Below are 22,062 nucleotides of genomic sequence, written 5' to 3' on the forward strand. Positions count from 1 at the left end.
GCATTCCTCTTTAGTTTAACAATAAAATTATATTTATATTAAAATGCAAGTAAGATTGTCAGCACATTTAAACCTTCTGCAAAAAGAGTTACAGATCACTAACAAAATTGAACAGAATCAGTGCTGCTAATTTGTAGGAGACTATAGTAGTAATGCTTTCAGAAGAGTATTTCATTTTGTGTAGTTCATAAAACTTACTCTACATTCAATATTCCATTAAACTGTTCCGTTTAACATATCAAATCACTGCAATACTTTAAATTCTACACTGCCCCTGTCTTACACTGCACACACACTCGTGTTCAGCACCTAAAACTTAATTGTACTATGAAAATGATATATTGCTAGAAAAAGTTAAAATACTACACAAAACACATGAAGCAACTTTACAGTGACAGGTATTTACTCCATAACGACATACAAATTTAACACCAAGGGGAAGAAATAGTTTCAGCACAATGATTTAGTATACTAGAAATATGTATTTAATTTGGTTTGCAGTGCCTTTTTCTGGAGTCACTTCAGCAATGTGTATTCTATAAGGGACAAAAAGATCGAACCATCAATGAATGTGCCCAGGTGGCCAAGAAGGCCAATGGCATCTTGGCTTGTATCAGAAATGGCGTAACCAGCAGGTCCAGGGAAGTTATTCTCCCTCTGTACTCGGCACTGGTGAGACTGCACCTTGAGTACTGTGTTCAGTTCTGGGCCCCTCACAACAAGAAGGATGTTGAGGCTCTGGAGCATGTCCAGAGAAGAGCAACGAAGCTAGTGAAGGGGCTGGAGAACAAGTCTTATGAGGAGTGGCTGAGAGAGCTGGGGTTGTTTAGCCTGGAGAAGAGGAGGCTGAGGGGAGACCTTATTGCTCTCTACAACTACCTGAAAGGAGGTTGTGGAGAGGAGAGAGCTGGCCTTTTCTCCCAAGTGACAGGGGACAGGACAAGGGGGAATGGCCTCAAACTCTGCCAGGGCAGGTTCAGGCTGGACATCAGGAAAAATTTATCACAGAAAGGGTCATTGGGCACTGGAACAGGCTGCCCAGGGAGGTGATTGAGTCACCTTCCCTGGAGGTGTTTAAGGGATGGGTGGACGAGGTGCTGAGGGGCATGGTTTAGGGAGTGCTAGGAATGGTTGGACTTGATGACCCAGTGGGTCCCTTCCAACCTAGTGATTCTATGATTCTATGATCCTTCCTTATGTTACTGTAAGCAGGGGAGTAGATGTCCCACCAGGAAGGAAATCACACAGACTGGCCCAAGTCAGGCAGATTTGCTACTAAATCCCTTGATTCAAACACAAGGACATTCAGACACCTAGAGAAGCAGGCGGTAAGCTTCCCTAGTAGCCCTTTGTGCCCAATTAGCGACGGGCCTGGGGTGCCCAGCCGAGCAGGAGCAGTTGTAGTTCTACCCTGTCACTGGGGCAAGCAGGCCACTAGGTGCTAGTCTCTTCTGTCAAAAACAGGCTTTCAGATGCCCCAGAAGCTTGTTTGCCTCCTTTGTTCTTTGCAGCAAAGTGGAGTGAGGGTCTGTGGGACACATGCAGGACCCTATCTCCACAGACATTAAACAAAGTAAAACTGCATCTGGGGAAGGCTCCTTTCACAGTCACTGAAGAGATAAGCACTTTCAGAGAGCAGTACAGGTCTCAGAGGTGCTGCATCAGCATTTGGAGGTGCTAATCTCTCTACGCTGATTATAATGTCAGTGTTGGATTAACTGACTCTTTACTTAGAGGTCTAAGATATTTGACTGAATTTGGGAAGTATAACATTTGTGCCACAGCAACTGCAGAATAACAATAAACTAGTTTATATATATGATATGATATACCATATATATAAAAGAAACAGGCTGGCAACTGAAGGCAATTCCACCAAGGGGATGAAAAATCACACTGCAGAAAGGTATTTCAGCAACTACTCCTAATACAAAACATGGTGTCTCCAGAACAAGGGCAAAACTAATAGGGGCATCTCCCACATTCCTTGCAGTCCTCACTATATCCATCTCTGGATAATGACTTAAATGCAGTTTCTATTGATTCTCTTGTAATGGCTGCAAAAAGTGACAAAATAAATCAAATGTGAGCCTGAATCTGTAACCAGTATTTTGGCTTTGATTTATTAACAAATGCAAGTATGCTAAAATTATTCAAGTAGTTTAAATAACTATACATCACGGAACAACAATATTCTAAGCATCAGAGATCAACAGCTAGTATAGCTATAAGCAATAACATTTATCATACCTATTTGCGTATCTCAGTGTATTTAGAGTGTTTTCACATGATGCCATTCCTGGAGAAATTGTAGCAATCTGGAGAAAACAAGCCACACATTAATAAATTTATTTGCACAGACGAAAAGGTAGATGAATTCAAATTAATTTTATAATTTTTGTCTCCAGTTCCATTTGAAATGTTCTACAAAAACTGTCTACTACGTACTGCTGTCCTAATATAATGATGTCTCAAGAAGAGAAATGTCAACTCAAAGCTTCAATATAATTTTTTCAACCATAGCTGAAGCATTAAGAAACCATAGAAATTTCAATTTCCCCCATCTCAGTCTTCATAAAATAATATGTAAATGCAAAACTGTACTTGAAAAATAAAAGTCCTCAAAAAGGGAAATATACAAGTAGGTAAAAAGTCCAATGTATCCTGCAAACAAGTGCAAGATTTTTTTTTAATATATATATATATATCTCTTTGTAGGCTGTTCTCCATTCAAGCAGACTGTATACTTATTAGGACAGATCTATTTTGGCCACAGTCCAAAATTGTACTTAATATTAAAGATTAGCATGTGTTTAACTATTTTCCCAATTAAATATTTATATTTATTTTTCCAAACTGGATGTTATCTGTAAATAATACTTGATAGCTAACTTATTATCAAACATATGTGGAAACTACAAGTCTTTCCTTTTCCAGTTAAACAAAATAACCTGAAGATCTCACCTTTGTGGGAGCGACACCAAGTATACGGAAGATTAATTGAGACTAAGATAACATGAAGCTGGTACCAAACATATTAGAATAAACATGATTTAAAGATCAAGTGTTCCAAACAAGACACACAGGATAATGAATCTTGAATGTGTGAGAAAGTAAGGCTGGGAATGAGTAGAGTGAGGACGTGACTGAAGTCAGTCACAAGAGTGTGGGTGTGAAAGAGGCAATACATAATATACTGTTTGGCTTCGAAGTTTGGAAACCAAAGACCTGTATAAATCTGCTTGAAAGAGAGAAGCCAGTGTACTTTCTTAATTTGACTCCTGTATGCTGTGCTGATTAAAAGAATATGCTTAGAGGAAACTACAAGGTTTGCGTCTTCTTCATTGCCGCAGATTGGTGCCCTGCGTGAGCCTCTTCTGAGCGAATGCATGATCTGACAGGTGAGTTTGTTCATTTTTTCAGGATTTTTGTGGCCACAACCCTTAAGAAAGGGTACAGTAAGCGCCTGTTGAACGGCAAAGCTATGGGATCATATTGCAATGGGACAAACACGTTCACAAGAGCACAAGATATATTTGAAAGTGCTGCAACAAGTATTGCATGCTGCCAGCTATAGAGAAACCGAAAAACATTTAACACAGTTATTACTACTGGTAAAAGAGCATTGTGACTGGTTTCTGGCAGATGGTTCTTTTGATAATACTATTTGGGAGCGAGTAGGGGAATGCTTATAGGCATGTAAATAATCAGGTGCTCAAATCCCTGATTCTGTTTTTGTGACATGGTGATTCTTATACTCTGCGTTAGCACAGCTCAAACCATCAGAGGCTATTGTTAAAAAAGATAGAGATAAAAGCCAAAATATACATGATCAGTTTAAAAAAGCCCCAAATAATTTGGAGACTGAAGACCCTTTTGATATCAAGGTGGTTAATCCAGAGGAGGAATCAGACTTATACCCTCCATTACCTTTACCTCCTCAGCCCTTAGAAATATCCCCTCCTGCTCTGTCAAAACTCCCACCTCCACCACCATTAACTCCTACATTGCCTACAGCACCTAATAATCCCTTTATGGAAGAGCAAAATAGAGACCCCTCCAGTGACAGGGACCCCCCCAAAACAGGGAACCCCCTTAAAACAGAGACACGCACCCCCAGCTCATGAAGAGTTCGTTTTTGAAAACGCAAACACTGACTGTCAAACAGCACTGTTACCACTGAAAGGAAAAGAGACTGACCTTGGAGACTATATTAAAGCATGTCAATATACTGGAACTGAAACCCACAGAGCATCAGTTCTCGCTGCCGCATTAGCTCAATTGCAAATTAATCAGGACACTATTAAATGTTTTAATTATGGAACACAAGGACACATAAGAAGAGACTGTCCTTACAAGCGGCAGATGCCTAAATACAAAAAACCTAAACAGATATGTCCCCGATGTCAGAAAGGATATCATTGGACTAATCAATGCCAATCTAAATTTGACAAAAATGGGCACCCTCTCTCAGGAAATGGGAAGAGGGACAAACAGCCCAGTGCCCCTCAAACCAATGGGGTATTGAATGCTCCTGTACAATGTACCCATGCCCCACTCCTGATAAATGCTCAGTCTCTGACCTTTCAGCTGTTACAACAGGCAGTGCCGGATTGGATCTGGCAACTGTCTCAGAAGTAATTCTTTTACAACCACACTAATTTCAAACTGTAGGAACTAATATGTGTGGACCTTTACTGACAGGATATGTAGGACTGATTGTAGAGCGTTTGAGTATTTAAAAAAATCTTCATATGCATTACTGAGAATAATTGACTCATACTATATAGGTCAAATTCAGATAACGCTAGCTGCCTTTTAAACCCCGTATTGCATACCAATAAATCAGAAGTTTGCACAAATTATTTTGTTACCCTCTTCCGTTCCCCAAAGTTCCTCTCAGATTCAAGGGCAGGGACCATTTGGCAGTACTAATTCTGCCCAGGTATCTTGGGCTCAGCAAGTCACAGCAAAACAACCTACACTTACAATTAACATTCGGGGAAAGACATTTACAGGACTATTAGATACTGGAGCTGATGTTTCTATAATTTCTCAAACTGAATGACCCCCTCAGTGGGATCTTGACGTAGCTTTCACTACTGTTACAGGCATAGGTGGGATACAAATTCCTATGAAGAGTGCCAAACTATTATCAGTGACAGGATCAGAAAATTTACAAGCATGGATTCAACCATATGTAATGCCAACAATGATAAATTAATGGGGAAGAGATTTGCTAAAGCAATGGAATGTATCTATCACTACTACAGGAACAAATTTATCCTGAAGGTCGCTGATCTAAAGCCCCTGCTCAAACTATCCTGGTTAAGAGAAAAACCCATTTGGGTTGATCAGTGGTCTCTTAAAGGGGAAAAACTTGTTCACCTGCAAGGTTTAGTAGCAGAACAATTAGAGACTGGACGTATTGTTCGATCTAATAGCCCATGGAATACTCCCATATTCGTCATTCCTAAAAAAGTCTGGGAAATGGTGATTACTGCATGATTTAAGAGCTATAAATGCAGTAATGCAGCCAATGGGTGCCTTACAGCCCGGACTACTGAATCCAACTATGTCACCCGCTGATTGGTACCTTTTTATAATAGATCTACAATATTGTTTCTTTACAATTCCCCTACATCCAGACGATTGTAAGTATTTTGCATTTTCAATGCCTGCTATAAATAATCCAGAACCCATGGAAAGATATCACTGGACAGTATTACTGCAGGGCATGATGAACAGTATGGGACTGAAACATCTGGAATAATAATGCCAGTGATGATTTTGTGTGAGTTCCTACTGAATTTGGAACAGTCCCATCCTCAGCCCTGTTGCGAGATCTAATCTCTTACTAACATGCTGTTGAATGTCAGTATCCTGGACTTGTTACAGTGCCCTGCAGTAAAGCTCTACCAATCCCACCCCCTCCACTCCCAAGTGGAAAGACAAGCTCCCAAAGGAGAGAGCAAGGATGGAGGGCATGTTAACATCCCTTATCTGACTTAAGAGACATATGCGCACATCTAAAATTACGGAGCTGAGAGAAGGGATTTATGTGCTAACTTTTTTTGAGTTGCAGAAGGGGCCCATGGCCAGAAGAAAAGAGGCAGCTTGCCTGGAACATCACTGAATTAGCTATTGCATGGACAGCATGTGAAGAATACTTCAGGGTTCGGAAACGGGTAAAGGTGTAATTGGCCAAGAGTTCCTTTATCCCGTGTCCCCTCACCTTTGGAGACACTCGGAATCTAAGGTTTAGCCCAGATGGGACCCTAGAAATACATCTCTGAAGCTTTTCAGCTCAAATGTCCACTAAGCCAGCAAACAGGTGAATTCACTTGGGACCTTTGGAGTTGAAGGCTGCAGAGGGCAAAATGTTAAAATACCTGGCATAAAAAAGGGGACGCCTTTAGTTGGGTTTTGGAAAAGTTACAAAGCATGCAGTTAAATTATGTCAAGAAATTTGGCTAATTCTGACAAAAAGACAGTGGCCACCAGAAATAGTTTGAATCTCGAGAACATTTGGCAAATACAAAAGCCTCAAGAAAGAAAGAAACAAACAAAAACAACAACAAAAAAAAAAACCAAACAAAGTGCAGCAGTTTCATTTGGGCAAAAGTACTGAGCACCTCAGTGATTACTGGGGAAGACTCAAACAGGCTTTATTATAATATGGAGGGAGGACTCTTCAAAATTTTAATAGAGCACTGGCTATCAATTTATCCAAAATCTGTTGTGTGGTTGTTTCTGCAGGCAGTTTTATTGTCCTGTGTGTGTAATTGGGGGACAATGCCCACAGGTATAGTGTATGTGTGTGTTATGTGTATCAATAATGTAAGAAATATTAAACACCTGCCTAATTGGAAGAGAGAAAACTTACAGTAATTTAACAGAAAGTGTAATCAGTGGTGGAAAATGTATGTGAAGAGAGGGAGAGAGAAGAAAGATTTGAAGTTAATGTGTTTACACCAAGTGTGTAAGTAGCAGTGGTTTGGCACGAAAGTGATGAATGGCACAACTCTGTGTTACAAATTGAAGGATCAACTCAATTAGTGGAATTGGGTGCAGTGTTATATGCTTTAGACATCTTCTCAGAAGAACCCCTCAACACTGTTAGTGACTCAGAATATGTAGTAAATGGTGTAAAACTAATACCTTTTTCCTTCCTTAAAGAGCTAGATCACAAACACCTTTTTCTAATGTTCCTTAATCGCAAAACCAACTTAGAAAAAAGATGATTTCCTCTGTTTATTACTCACATACACTCTCATACCACTCTGCCTGGCCCATTTGCTGAAAGCAATGCAGTCACAGACTCCTTCATGACAGCTGTTTTAACCCTTGATTATGCAAGAGCCTCACATTCCTTTTTTCACCAAAATGCTGCGGGTCTGAGCAAACAATTTAAAATTCCTCTTTCCCAAGTGAAAGACGTAATTTGGGCATGTCCTGAGTGCCAATATGTGATTCCATTACCAAAACATGAAGGAATTAACCCCCGTGGACTTCATTCAAATGAAATTTGGCAAACAGATGTAACACATCATGCGCCTTTTGGCCACTTACGTTATAGTCACGTATCCATAGATACCTTTTCTGGTGCTATGTGTGCCTCTGCTCATGCTAGTGAAAAGGGGCAGGATGTCCGCCAACACTGGACTTGCTGCTTTGCTATGCTTGGAATTCCTAAACTAATAAAGACAGATAATGCCCTCAGATATACTTCTCAATCCACTTCTCTTTTTTTTGCAACAATGGGGCATTGAACACGTTACAGGTATACTCCACAACCCTACTGCTCAAGCTATCATTGAGTGTAGCCATTCAACTTTGAAAAAGATGTTATTAAAACAAAAAAGGGGGAATAGTACCCCCCCCCCCCGGAACAATTAGACAATGCTATCTATACCCTCAATTTTTTAAATGCCAATTTGGTTTCTGGTAGAAATATGACCACTGCAGAAAGGCATTTTTCAATTCATGAGAGATTATCACATTGTCCAATGGTTATGTACAGGGACCCTATGGCAAACAATCATTGGAGTGGACCTGCTGAACTAATAACGTGGGGGGAGGGGGTATGCCTGTGTTCTTCCCTCAGGACCTCGATGGTTTCCAGCACAATACATTAGGCCCTACCATGAGCTGGAAAAACGTGACCCAGAATCAGATGCCTCTGATGAAGAAGTTGAACCTGAATGAAGATAAAAGACCACGGAAAAAAAAGAGGACAACACAAGATGATCCTATCACCTGGGGAAAACTGAAACAACTACAACAAACCGCAAGTACCATGATGGTAGCTGTGGGTGTACCACCTACCCCAACAAACACTTTTCTGGCGTGTTTAGCCATCGTCGTCAACAACAGTACAGTAAGAATGTTAAAATGCTAAGGCACACGCCAAAAAGCTCTTAATAACTGTACATTATGATGGAAAAGTTATAAAGTGGGTAACAAATTAAGGGAGTGGGAGAACACCATTGGTAGGAAACTTTCTTTAGTTGGTCTCCCACAGCCACTGGCATCTTCAGTGCACTCCTGCACCCTGTTCTAATTGTTCTGCTAATGCCAATCTGCTTGTGCTTTGCCATGGTAGCGACTTGTTACAGGATGAGGCAGGTGAAATGCTGCATTGACAACCAGGTGAAAGGACTGGGGCTGGCCAAGCACCTCTTACCATAGTCAAGGGCAAGACTGGATTGGCCTCTGTTTGCCACCAAGAAGAACTTTTAGCTCTGCTGTTGGCTGCAGCCCAGTAGGCATTGAGTGGTGGGGACACATGCCATACCAGACCTTGATGTGAGGGATAGCCTTCTCTATTATAAGAGGGTCATCTGGGAGTTGAAGGCAGGCCAAGCAGCCTGTGACTGGCATGAATCACAGAATGACTGAGGTTAGAAAGTACCTCTTGAGATGATCTACTCCAAGCTCTCCTGCTCAAGCAGGGTCACCTAGAGTAGATTGCCCAGGACTGTGTCCAGTTGGTTTTTCAATATCTCCACAGATGGAGACTCCGCAACCCCTCTGGGCAAACCCGTTCCGATGTTTGATCACTCTCACAATAAAAAAGCAAGAGTTAGCATAAATAACTTGTCTTTGGACCTCCCATCCCCAAATGCTGCATGAAGAAGCCTATTTTGTGTGATTTAAGACTCCTTAAGCAGAGGAGAACAGGACAAAGAAAGCCAAAGGCAGTGTCTTTGAAGAAAAGAAATGAAAACATAACACCTGAGTGTTGAAAAGCACCCACTGAATATTGCAGAGGTGTTATCAGCCTCAAAGACTTTGGAAAGAGTATAAAAGATGAGCAAAACAAACACCCTGTAATCACTTTGGACTTAAAGGAGCTGAATACACATTGACTTTTACAGCAACCATGTAGTGTGGAATGATAGTGTATACACATGGGATCAAATTAAATAGCATGATTAAGGTACTTTTTCAGCTAACACAGATCACATGGTTCAAGATTTAACCCTTGTCTTGCAAGGGCAATTAGTAGTGCTACAAAAATGACTACATAAAAGTACAACGAATGACATTTCTGATAGCGTGAAATGGCTGAACCCAAAATATGGGTTTACCAGATTAAAATTTACGAATTTGGACATTTGTTCGTCCCAGCTGCGCTTGTGTTGTTTTTATATTTGCAGTGCTCAGAATCATCTGGGAAATGAAACAAGATCACAGAAGAACAGAAGTCAAGGTCCTCACTACCCTTGCTGTGAACCCAATTTTCCAAAACAAAAAAGGGGGAGATGTGGGAGCGATGTCAAGTATATGGAAGATTAATTGGGACTAAGATAACATGAAGGTGGTACCAAGCATATTAGAATAAACATGATTAAAAGACCAGGTGTTCCGAAAGAGACACACAGGATAATCAATTTTGAATGTGGTAGAAAGTCAGGCTGGGAAAAACCACCTGGGAATGAGTGGAGTGAGGACATGACTGAAGTCAGTCACAAGAGTGTGGATGTGAAAGAGGCAATACAAAATATCCTGTTTGGCTTCGAAGTTCGGAAACCGAAGGAAGACCTGTATAAATCTGGTTGAAAGAGAGAAGCCAGCGTACTTTCTTAATTTGACTCCTGTATGCTGTCCTGATTAAAAGAATATGCTTAGAAGAAAGTGTCTGTAAAGCTGCCTGCAAGAAAAGGACCTGGGGGTGCTGGTTGACAGCCAGATGAACATGAACCAGCAGTATGCCCAGGTGGCCAAGAAGGCAAATAGCATCCTGGCAATGGTGTGGCCAGCAGGACCAGGGAAGTGATTTTGCACTGGTACTCGGCACTGGTGAGGCTGCACCTCAAATACTGTGTTCAGTTTTGGGCCCCTTGGTCCAAGAAGGACATTGGGTTGCTGGAGCGTGTCCAGAGAAGGGCAACGAAGCTGGTGAAGGGTCTAGAGCACAAGTTTTATGAGGAGCAGCTGAGGGAACTGGGGCTGTTTAGTCTGGAGAAGAGAAGGCTGAGGCTTATCGCTCTCTACAACTACCTGAAAGGAGGTTGTAGCGAGGTGGGTGTTGGTCTCTTCTCACAAGTAACAAGTGATGGGATGAGAGGAAATGGCCTCAAGTTGTATCAGGGGAAGTTTATAGACTGATTATTAGGAAAAATTTCTTTACTAAAAGAGTGGTAAAGCACTGGAACCGGCTGGCCAGGGAAGTGGTGGAGTCTCCATCCCTGGAGGTGTTCACAAAATGTGTAGATGTGGCAGTTCGGGACATGGTTTAGTAGGCACAGTGGTGTTTGTCTGACGGTTGGGCTTGATTATCTTAAAAGTCTTTTGCAACCTTAATGATTCTATGATTCTATGATACTAGTTTTCTCTTTCATCCTGCTACTGACATTAACCTACAAAATCACAGGCAGTCATCCTGAGAGAATCCTCCTACTGAGGAGAAGGGAAAAATATGTGGTGGGACGGGGGTAGAAAGTCTAAAGAGCCTGCTACCACAGACTTAAGTTTAAACCTCTAATGCTGTATGCATCAGTTATTAGTGAAAACAGCAAGTGTGGATTTAAAAAGATCATATGCTTGCATGTCTCTCTATAAAGCAGTTCTTAAAACCCTTCCAAAGTCATTTAATATGAAAAGTGCATGCATCTCTTCCATCACTTTAATGTAATGCTTAGGGCCGTGTTTTAGTGGTGGCTTGGCAGTGCTAGGTTAACAGTTGGACTTGATCTTAAATGTCTATTCCAGCCTAAATGATTCTATGATTCTAAAAAATGTTTTTTGAAACTATTTAAGGACAAGAACTTCATTGAGATTGCAGCAACTAATAAAGTTACCGCCCATTTATGCTGACTGTATGTCTCTGGATTTCTTTAGAATGATGCAAATCCTAGTCATAACTGTCCACAAGGAAATTATTTTCAAAATAATTGTTTGAATATTTTTTGAAATTTGAAAAGAATATGTTTCCAAATCATTTTTTAACCTTATATACAGACGAGATGCTCCATCTCTAAAGATGTAACTTTTAAAACTGTAACAAGAAATTCCATAAATAATAAAAGACAATGTCAAATAAAAATTAAGTATATAAATTATGAAAAGAAATTTGACTCAAGCATCCCATTTAAAGATTAGTATATCAGAAAGGAAGTGGAAAAAGCCCAGCAGGTATTTTATACCAGGACATTTCAAGAATCTCTCAGAAAGTTAAAATCACAGGTTTTTACTACATGATTTTATATGCTTTCCATGATAAAAAGTTATCACATATTTGCAAAGTGTCTTACTTTCTAAGAGCATATTAGAACATTGGAACAAATCTTTGTATTCTTGAGGAATCTTTTTACAATAAATACCTCCTCATTGACAAGCAAAACCAGCATCTTAAAAAGGTCAAATTTTGATGAATTATCTCACATATTCAATAAATATATTTTCCAATTGAATAATACTTCTATGTTGCAGTCTCTTTCATTTATGTTGCCTGTAACAGGCTAAAATATTTTGGATGAAATGGTATCGTTGTCTACATGTTACCTTGTTATAACAGTATTTTAGAGTGTATAACTGTATTGTACCTAAAAAGTTCTTCTATGTTTAATTTACTTCACATAAAGTAGTCACTCTTCTAGAGAACATAGCAATGATCTCCACAGTCAACTTGCAGAAACCTGAAATGAAACTACTCATTATTAAACTACTTTTGCATTGATTTTTAGAAGTTCGAAGCACCACAGTTAATTACATGGCTCTGCTGCTAACAAGCAGTCAGTGTACCTGCAGGATAATTACTCTTTTAATTTAATAAAATACCGTTCAACTTTATCTATTATAAACCACAATGACTTGCTCTTTTCTTTCCCTGTATATTAATGTTTTGGCAGTGTATGATATAAAACCTAAACATGAACATACTTACAAACCAGACACACCCTGCCAAAGAGCCAAATGTAAATACAACACTGGAAGGCTGAATACATTTTCTTGATAAAAGAGGAAAAGGAAGACCCAGAAGAGTGGTAAAGCTGCAGGTCATTATCCACTCTTCTCACCACTTGACTACTGAAGTGCAATTTTCCTCTCCTCTTTCCAGGGAACTGGGGAGGACAAGAGGCAATAAAGTATCTCCTACACTTCCCTCAATTCAATATATGCTGTTCAGAAATGTGTCAGATCACTGGACAGGCAGCTTTTTTTCTGAATTCATCTAGTTATCCCAGGAACAAGCGCTGCAAATGCAAGAGCACAGTTCAAACAATCATAAAACACACTGTAGGTTTCTTTCCCTCCTTCTTTTCAACTATAATTTAGAGTAAATCATAACTACCCAAGTGCTCTTCTTCCCACATCAGTACCTTGAGAAAAAACATTGCTGATTAAATCCTTGATAAAAATTACATGTAAACAAACACTAAACCCAGAATGTCACAAATGGTCCTAGTACTTAAAACTACATAAAAAAAATTAACAGGAAGAATGAGTTTGAAAGCAGTATCTCATCATGAAAGGGTTTTCTTATTGTTAATTACAAAGTAACTGCATTTATGTGAATGAGGAAATAAATGAATAATAAAAGCATATTTCCACTCACTTTCAGAGGGGATTTTCTCCTTAATTTAGGACTATATTGAATATAAAAGGAAGGAATACAAGCTTTATCAGAAATTAAACACCCATAGACCATGGATTATTCTCATTGGCTTTCTCACGCATTTAAACAGGAAAAAATGTTACATCAGCTCTATGAGAAGAATAATAATTAAATAAGAAAGCTTCACCAAAATGAAGACAGCTTGTTAGCACTTTAAGGAGTGGTAAGGGTGAAAGTAAGAACTTCATGAAACATTTACAAATGTTAATCCTTCTATGTACAGAGAGCAATTCCCAGCAGTCTAACTTTCCAAACCTTTTTTAGCAGTGTGGATGCATTGGCTATATATGCACAGTTTAGCTTTCTGATCCTGAATAGGATTTATGAAGTTATGTCTCAGTGGAAAGAAAAATGAAGAATAAAACATTAATCAAAAATGCTATTTTACCATTGTTTTCAAATTAACACCATATCCAACATCTAAAGAGAAGTCTAGGCTGCCCTAACACCATGGTTTTCATGTTGTTGTCTACAGACATCTGTGGCTTCTAGACTAATTCCAAGGAGCCTGTCAAAAGTAACCAATGCAAATGTATTGACTCTGGCTGAGATGGAGTTAACTTTCCCCATAGCAGCCCTCACAGTGCTGTGCTGTGTACTGGTAGCTAGAAAGGTGTTGTTAACACACCAGGGGGTTGGCTACTGCTGAGCAGTGCTCCCACAGCATCAAGGCTGCCTCTCCATATCCCCTCACCCCCAAAGGCCAGCAGGCTGGGAGTGGGCAAGAGCTTGGGAGGGGACACAGCCAGGACAGCTGTCCCAAACTGACCAAAGGGGTCATTCCATGCTATGTGACATCTGCTTGGCAATCAAAGTTAAGAGAAAGGAGGAGGGGGGAGGGCATTCGTTATTACAAAGTTTCTCTTCTGGAGCAACAATTACTTGTACTGAAGTCCTGCTTCCCGGGAAGTGGCTGGATATTGTCTGCTGATGGGAAGTAGAGAAAAAATCTTTTGTTTTTCCTTTCCATACAGACTTTGATTTTCTTTATTAAACTGCATTTATCTTGACCCACAAGTTCTTTTCATTCTTATTTTCTCTCCTGTTCTGCTGAGGAGGGGGAGTAAAAGAGCAACTTAGTGAGCACCTGGCAGCCAGCCAAGGTCAACTTACCACCGCAAACAAACCTAACAGTGTCCACTGCAGAGAGTTTGCATTTCCATAAGGAGAAACATTAAGGATGCACAAATAAAACCCCTGGACATCTGTGCTTTTATCTGCCCTTTCCACCATCTCACAGAAGAATTGTTTTTCAGATTGATGAGAATGCACATTTATACAGTACACAACTATTCATCCCATCTATCCCAACTACTTCTCCCCTCAAAACCCTAGAGCATATTCTGATGCCTTTGATATCAATTCTAAATTTGCCTTTGTCACTTAAAGATCATAATTCACCACTATACTTCCAGTCTACACCACCTTTTCAAAAATTCTGATTCAACAAACAATAATCTCATATAATTAAGACATTACTTAAAACAAACAGACAGAAAAACCCTCAAGCTAGAAGTGCTTCTAGCTAGGTGCCCAGCTAGAAAACTAGAACAAGCAATAAGAAAGGCCAATAAAAGCGAGAAAGGAGCAAGTTATCTGAAATGTCTCTGCTGAAAGACTCACTCCAAATATTGTGTCAGTTAATGTATAAAATTAAGTCTAACACATTGCCAGTAGTAAGTGACCAGTTCTAAACATAAGATCTTTTCTCTTTGTAATTGTTAAAACATACAGTTAACTAAACAAACTTACCATACAGGTACGAGAGTTTTCTCCTATGAATGAATCTCTTAGCACCTGAGTAAGTTTACTTGCTCTGAATGGTGTATGAGGTTTATTTCGGCCTAAGGCTCTAATGCACTCCTAAAAGAAGAAACAGGTTTACATTTATTTCATACATGTTAAAGAAAAATAGATAAAACAAATGCAATTTAAAATCAGGAAATATATGTCTTCGTTAGGCTGATGTCCTCTAAGATATTAAAATTTACTATTAAAGCTTGAATTCAAGAAGTGTTCGGCTTTTACCTTTCATTAAGTCCTTTAGAGAGATAGAAGCTTAAAAAGGACTTAGAAGCCTAAAATCTTTCTGAATCTCATCCAAAATGTTTACATATATTGTATCCAACAACAAAAAAAATTTCTGTGTTAAATCTCCAGGCTAGCAAATATTTCTGATTATGAGCTGCAAAAGCCTGAACGATCTACAGCCTCTGCCAGCAGAAGAAGCCTGGACAGTGACTTGTGTTTATCAGTTAAAAGCAGTAGCTTTGATTCTGGCTCTACCACTGTCTTTCTTTACAGCTCAGAAGAAAACACTGGTGCTCAAACTTTCTGAAAGCTTCCACAGGTCACAAACCTAAAAAATATAACTCTATTGATGTATTCAATATTGGAAGACACTTGAAAATGTCTTTCCCTGTTTTAAAATATTCTTCATGTGAAAAAGCAGGGATAACGTCTCCTCTTTCACTCACAAGAAGGATATGGGGCTAAACTAATATTTGCAAGTGGTTGGAGAGTTCTAGAGAGAAATACTGTACAGAAGTAAATATTAAGTAATTACTATAGAAGTTAAAGCAGCAACTAAGTACAACAGTACAAACCAAGATTGCACTAATCTAAACATCACTTCTGTCCACTCAGAGTTCTACCAGCAGCTAATAAATTACTTCTTACAGAAAGAAAGTTTAAATTTCTGTTTTGTTGCTGTTGTCATATTTTGATCTTTAATTCCAGTTTCTGTCTTTGCCTTAATACTTTGTGTACAGGCATCCCTTCAGATTCAGGGCTTCCTTGGTACAGTTTTAAAACGTTTACACACAGAACTTCTTCAAACAATCATACATCAAAATCTTTTCATATTATAGCTTTGCTTTTATCATGACTAATAGATGGAATGGCTTTTGTTCTGCATGAATAGTTCTACAGTGGTTCCGCTAATCCTCCAGCTATGGTCCTATACTTGTGACCTTTTGAAATTTCCTATAAACAGCTTCTTCCAAAAGCCAAGCTAGAAAGTGTGGGATAATAATTCAAGAAAGTATTGCAACTGGGAAACAGCATAAAACAGGCTCAGAATAAAACCACCATGATGCAGAATAGAATAAACACAACAGCAAATTTGCTTTAATAAAATTATCATTTAAAAATTCACCAGCTGAATTTTATAGAAAGGACATAGCTCAGATAAACAGAAAGACTAAAGCTTGTTGAATGTGAATTACGCATGCAAATGCTAAAAAGGACTCAATACTTGTAGGTGGGCAGCGCGTTCCTTGATTTTTTTTAATTTGATTGTACATTGCTACTATACTTACATAAGGAAAAAAGCAGATTACACAGGAAGAGGAGCAACAGATTTTCAACAAATGACATTACAAACTAAATCCAGTAACAAATGTGTATGTTGAATTACTGATATAGCAACCGACAAGTTTAACTATGATATTTTAATGTACTATAATGATTTTTTACTTTACTCACTCTTGCAAAATTAGAATTGGGCTGTCTCCTTAATAGTAAAAAGATTATAGGAGGACACTGCTAGCTTCTCAATTAATGTAGTTTTTAACTACTTTTGCTTTTCACCACAGCTCAGGGTTATCAGGGTAACAAACTGATAGTGCTACTTCCATGTAGAGACATTATAGAAATAATTTCCTGTGCCAAAAATCTGAACAGGTTAAGATAGGACTGATATCCACAGGCAAATAGCAAATCTTGGATTAGCACCAAAACCCACTCCTCAGAACATACATTTAACTTCAAAGGCCTGAAATACAAATGGAAAAAGCTGTGTAATGTTTTTGGGGACAGATGAAAAACTAACATATTATTGAGAAACATTTATATCTTCTTGTACCACTGTTTAGTCCTCTGCAAGGTTTCTACTTATTTTTATTTCCCCTTCCCCATATAGCTTAGATCACAACCACCAGTACAGCAGCAGCAGTGCCTTTCACTATAATTAAAAAGACAAGTTGTATGAAAATAAACTAAAGTATGTTGTATGGGTATTGCACTGAAGGCACTAGTCAGCACAAAATCAGCATGTAAACTAAAAAAAATACAAAACCAAAACAGCTTTATTCAATTACATTTGGAAATCAGTGATAACGTCAACACAACGTGGTTTGCATTATTGATTTTGATACTAAATCAAAACAGGACACAGTTTTGGAACTGCTGCTTCCAGTTCTTCAATATGACATACAATTTTGTAATGACACATTACAATTTTGTGGTGTTTTGTGAGATCTGCTTAGAGTCTGATACAAGTCTCCCAAGTTTATACTGGGATAAAAAAGTAAGCACAGTGGGGTTTGGGTTTAGATTCTTTATATAAAACCACAGTGCTGATGTGTAGAGTAGTAAACTTAAGCAAAGCTGAACAACAACAGAGATAAGTTTTGGGCCATTCAAAAATACTGTTTCCCCAACCAAGACCAAAAAATTATTTTTCCTATTTTGACTGAACCTCTTTTGAGCATTATAAAATGATCAAAAAAAGCATTTGAATATTTAAATAATATTTCTTAGTGCTCTTGATGTGTTCTGGATTACTGTATGAAAATCTGTAAGGTGATTGTATTAGACAGTTTGCTATAATGAATAGTCAAAAATGGATTCCAAATTGAAAGATTTATTTTAATCAATTTGTTAATTCATTCTGGATATAGTGCTGTTGTGCTGTTTTCTTCTTTAGTTAATTAATTAAATGTGGCAAATGAATCTGTCATGAAGGTAATCTTTTTTTTAATCTTTTCTTAAAATATATATACACTAAGATCAGTAAGAATGCTTCCAGTTAGTATTTCAGACCTTGAGTACCAAACTAAGTCATCTCTCCTCCCATTTTAGATGTATATCAGAAAAGCGTTCAAATTCAACTACCAGGGATTTGAGCTTTTTTAAAAAAACTACATGAAAGTTGAGAGCGCAATGTTTCTGCAATGCTTCTACTTGGTAATTACCAAGTGTTTCTTCAGACATTTAAAGGAAAAATCAATATGCTATTGTACTTGCCAGATCAGCGGACAATGTAGACAAGCAAAGCCTGCAAAAGCACTCTTTTTTAATAGTCACTGCTATTATATGTAGAAGGCTTCCACCTACTCAAAGGCAATGGAAACATTTCAGTTACCTTGAGTGCTAAAAGGCTCTTGTTAATTTCCGCACCTTCCAGTCGTGTCTGCCTATCTGCACTGGAAGTATCTGCTCCTCTTTCATTGCCAGCCAAATCAATCAGAGAAAATTTACCATGCAATTTCCCTTTCCTTCTGAGAATAATCTGAAACACTGCATGGCTTCGAGATGAGTGTGCATTTGCAGATGTCTGGCCAGATGTCCTTTAACAAAAGGAAAGAAAGGAAGGACATATGAACAGGCAAAGGACCATACATGTTAAACAAACTACTCTCAGAACATTTTTTCAGGGCTTAACTTCTGTCACTTCATATCAAGGCCTTTTAGAACCGAAGAATTTGACAGCATTCCAGATTATAAACTATGTGAATTTAAATCAGTAAACTGGTTATATAATGCATGCAATTTACATCCGCTAGAAAAATCACTTCGTATTTCTCTCTAGGAGAGAAAACTTAAACTATCTTTATTCAAAAGATAGGAGTATTCCTTACTTGCAGCCAACATTATCAAAAATGCCACTGCATATTTAAAAACCACAGAGAAACAAAAAAAATAATCTTGTTCCGATTCTTTAATTTACAATGAAAAATTGGTGGAAGCTATGGGAAATACCTGCAGCTGTTGCCTATTTCAATAAGCTTAAGAACATCTTCAACACATTTGACTTCCCGTTCCTGTAATCCCACCACTTGGACTTGCTGTTTACCATCTTCTAACACTCTTAATTTTGTCTTCCTGTTCAACAAGTCAAAAACCTTAAGGGGAAGAAATAGAACAGTTAAAGAGGAGCTTTAAAAGACTTTTTTGCTTCGATTCTCATATCAAAATATGCAAAGCATTTCATGCACAAACATGATTGGAATGGAAGTGTAAAGAATTATTTGAAATAAAGCTTTCAGTACAAAAAGGAAAAAATCTTTTATGTGACAAGCTCACAGTCTTGCTTGTGAAAGAGAAATTCCACTTTCCTCAGAAAAAGAAAAGGTACTTACCTTACCACTGTAGATCTCAAAAAATGTTGCATATACTTGAAGTTCTAACTTCTTATAGTTTGGCTTCTTTAGCATTAAAAAGACATCTCTAGCTGTGAATACATTTCCAAAATAAAAAGAAATCTAGTTATGTATTTTTGTTTAGTGAAGACTCGTGAATGAATAACAGTCTATTTTACAGCATCTCTCATATTTTGCAAATGTAACAGATAGGGTCAGTCAATCTAGTAAAAAACACTGCAGTTTAAACTGCCACATTACATTGGAAGATACAGAAGACTCCAAAACTGTAAACTCCAATAATGATCAATTATATTATGTTTTTTAAGTTATCTATCTATCTATCTATCCATCTAATTTACTTTACTGTGTAAAGACTACACACCTAGGAATTATTTTTCATGTTACCAAAGCTCCACTGTAATGCAAAATATATAAATCTTTATGTTTATACAGCAAGGAGTAGAAATGTATAGACCTCAACTAATTAGAAAAAGCCAGCAGAACAATAAAGTCTCACCTGCAAGTGCATATATTCCTTTAGAACAATCTTGGTTCTTTCCTGAAAAGTCACCACCCATAGTCTAAAGTAAAAAAAAAAAAAAAGTAAAAAATACACTATAAAGAACACAGAACTGTAACTTACATATTTGTTACTTATTAGAATTTTTCAAAGTGTACATAAAACGAAGTGTATTGCTGACATGTAGAAGAAATACTTACATGGGTTTTTCCACTGCCTGTTTGTCCATATGCAAAACAAGTGGCCATTCCCCTTTCAAATATGGTCTCCACTAACGGTCGAGCTGTAAACCTTAAATGCAAAAAACAACAGTACTTAAGAAACTTAATTACTTTAACATGCCACACTACCACAAGGACACTATAAATTTTAAGGCGAGGTGACAAAACTGATTCCGTACTTTGAGAGGTAAAGGACATCTCCACATTAATTCCTGAACTAAAGAGGCTACCAGCTCTAAGGTATTATAATATCCTAAACATTTAAGCAAAAGCTACAAAGTGTCTCACATTTATTTCACAACATTATTATCCTCCTTCAAACCCTGAGAAAAAAAGAATTCCTTGTTTTAATGATGCAACACAGCACAGCCTACTACATGGAGTTTGGAGCTCCCTACAGCATTAGAAAATATGGAAGTAGAACAGTGCAGCAGATACTTAGATTTTGCCGATGCAAAAATTCTGCCATAGTTTTGGGTTTGTTTTTATTCCCCTAAATCAGCTTTCAGGGTTAAATTTAGAAGACAGGTGTGTAAACCAACATTTTATATCTTAATATTTTGAGAACACACACTAAGAAAAGGTTCACAAAAACATATACCCAAGCTCATCAGAATGGAAAAATCCAGTTATCCCTCAAGTACTATTTGATGTGTCAAAACTATTCTCCAAAGTATCATTTTTCTTGTTTAGAGAAATAATTTTTACTTTCAAAAATGTAGAGTTATTGTTCCTCCTTCAGCTGCTTATCACCATTACTTCATCGAAAACTCCAAAAGCAAAGGGTGACCTTATGAAGGATTACCTCTACTAGGTGATGGAGGTAAGGTTCTCTCTGCAACTGTGTCTCTTTCTAAACTTTTTCCAGGTTTTTACACATAAAGTATGTTTAGTGACAGAAACAAGAACTATTATTTACAGAAACACTGAGGTGTTGCAACCTCCTTTCATTCCATTTTGGGACAAACACTAGATCACTTACAAAAATAATATGGGTAAGACCGAGCCATTCAGCAACTAAGGGTTATGCAAAAATCTAAGTTTAACTGAATCATAAATTTTCATCAAAAATTTAACAGATGATTCCCGATCAGCCTTAGTCTTTCTTTATGCTTCCTCCAAACATATACTTCTTTTGTCCTCAAGAGGATATTCCCATATTTCAGTGTTTGTTCTACTTGTATTTAAAACAAAAATTTCAAGAAACCTATCTACCTAAGAAGCACATTCCATTATCTCTGTTTAAGTGAGTTTGAAATTATTTATTTTGCTGATTTATAAAAAAGGGATTCTCCTACAGCTCTTCAGTATCAAGTAAAAAAAGATACTACCAGTAGATAATCATTACAGACGGAAATATCCAAGGGCATCACTTTGCTGTTTAGAAGTCTTTAATTAGTGTAAACTAACAGACTAAAAAGATTTTATTTTGCTGTCCTTCTCCTCTTACTTATATCAAGCATAAGACACAAGTTTTCATTTTCAAGGCCTTTTAATAATTCTTTAACTATTAATTGTCTTATCCACTGCCAGGGTATTAGCATCTAACATCAATCGGGATACAATGCCAATGTTAACTTCCTAGTTGTTTGATTAAAAACAAGAATTAAGATATTTCTCTGTCACTACTCCTTAAGGCTATGGGAAACACTTTCCAAGCATAAGGAAAATTATCTTCATTATATTCCTTGCAAAAATCTTCACAGTATTTAGACTGCATACCAAGATTATGACCTGTCATGGTGTCTAACCTTGCCTGCTGCTGTATCTAATCCATTTAGAAACTTGCACAAGGTAAACAGCTACTTCTAAACAAGATTTTAAAAGTGCTGTGCGCATTATTCTGTTCCAACTGTGGAAGTGAAACAGAAGAATAAAAGAGAAAATGGAGATCCAAATACCTTGGGGTGAGGGTGGGTGTGTCTGTTACTGTTGTTTTATAAATCAGAAAGATTCAGTATTTTGAGCAAAATAAATTAGCTTCATGTAGCTCCATATTACATCAGTTAGATCACTTCCAACAACTCAGGTATGTCAGCAACAGAGCAAATA

At 37.8% G+C, this 22,062-nt stretch overlaps 1 protein-coding gene across 3 annotated transcripts in view; it reads right to left on the minus strand.

Moving 5' to 3' along the window:
- LOC128850248 (kinesin-like protein KIF2A) overlaps positions 1–22,062 on the minus strand; it is an 81,085-nt gene that overhangs the window by 13,245 nt on the left and 45,778 nt on the right. For all 3 annotated transcript variants that reach the window (XM_054053243.1, XM_054053242.1, XM_054053241.1), the window contains exons 10-16: positions 19,990–20,080; positions 19,787–19,850; positions 19,267–19,358; positions 18,887–19,029; positions 18,270–18,474; positions 14,876–14,986; positions 2,251–2,318 (exon numbers count right to left, since the gene is read on the minus strand). In XM_054053243.1, the coding sequence (XP_053909218.1) occupies positions 2,251–2,318; positions 14,876–14,986; positions 18,270–18,474; positions 18,887–19,029; positions 19,267–19,358; positions 19,787–19,850; positions 19,990–20,080 (774 nt within the window). The remainder of the gene's footprint in view (positions 1–2,250; positions 2,319–14,875; positions 14,987–18,269; positions 18,475–18,886; positions 19,030–19,266; positions 19,359–19,786; positions 19,851–19,989; positions 20,081–22,062) is intronic.

The sequence above is a fragment of the Cuculus canorus genome, chromosome W (genome assembly GCF_017976375.1).
Source record: "Cuculus canorus isolate bCucCan1 chromosome W, bCucCan1.pri, whole genome shotgun sequence".
NCBI classification, from domain to species: Eukaryota; Metazoa; Chordata; class Aves; order Cuculiformes; family Cuculidae; genus Cuculus; species Cuculus canorus.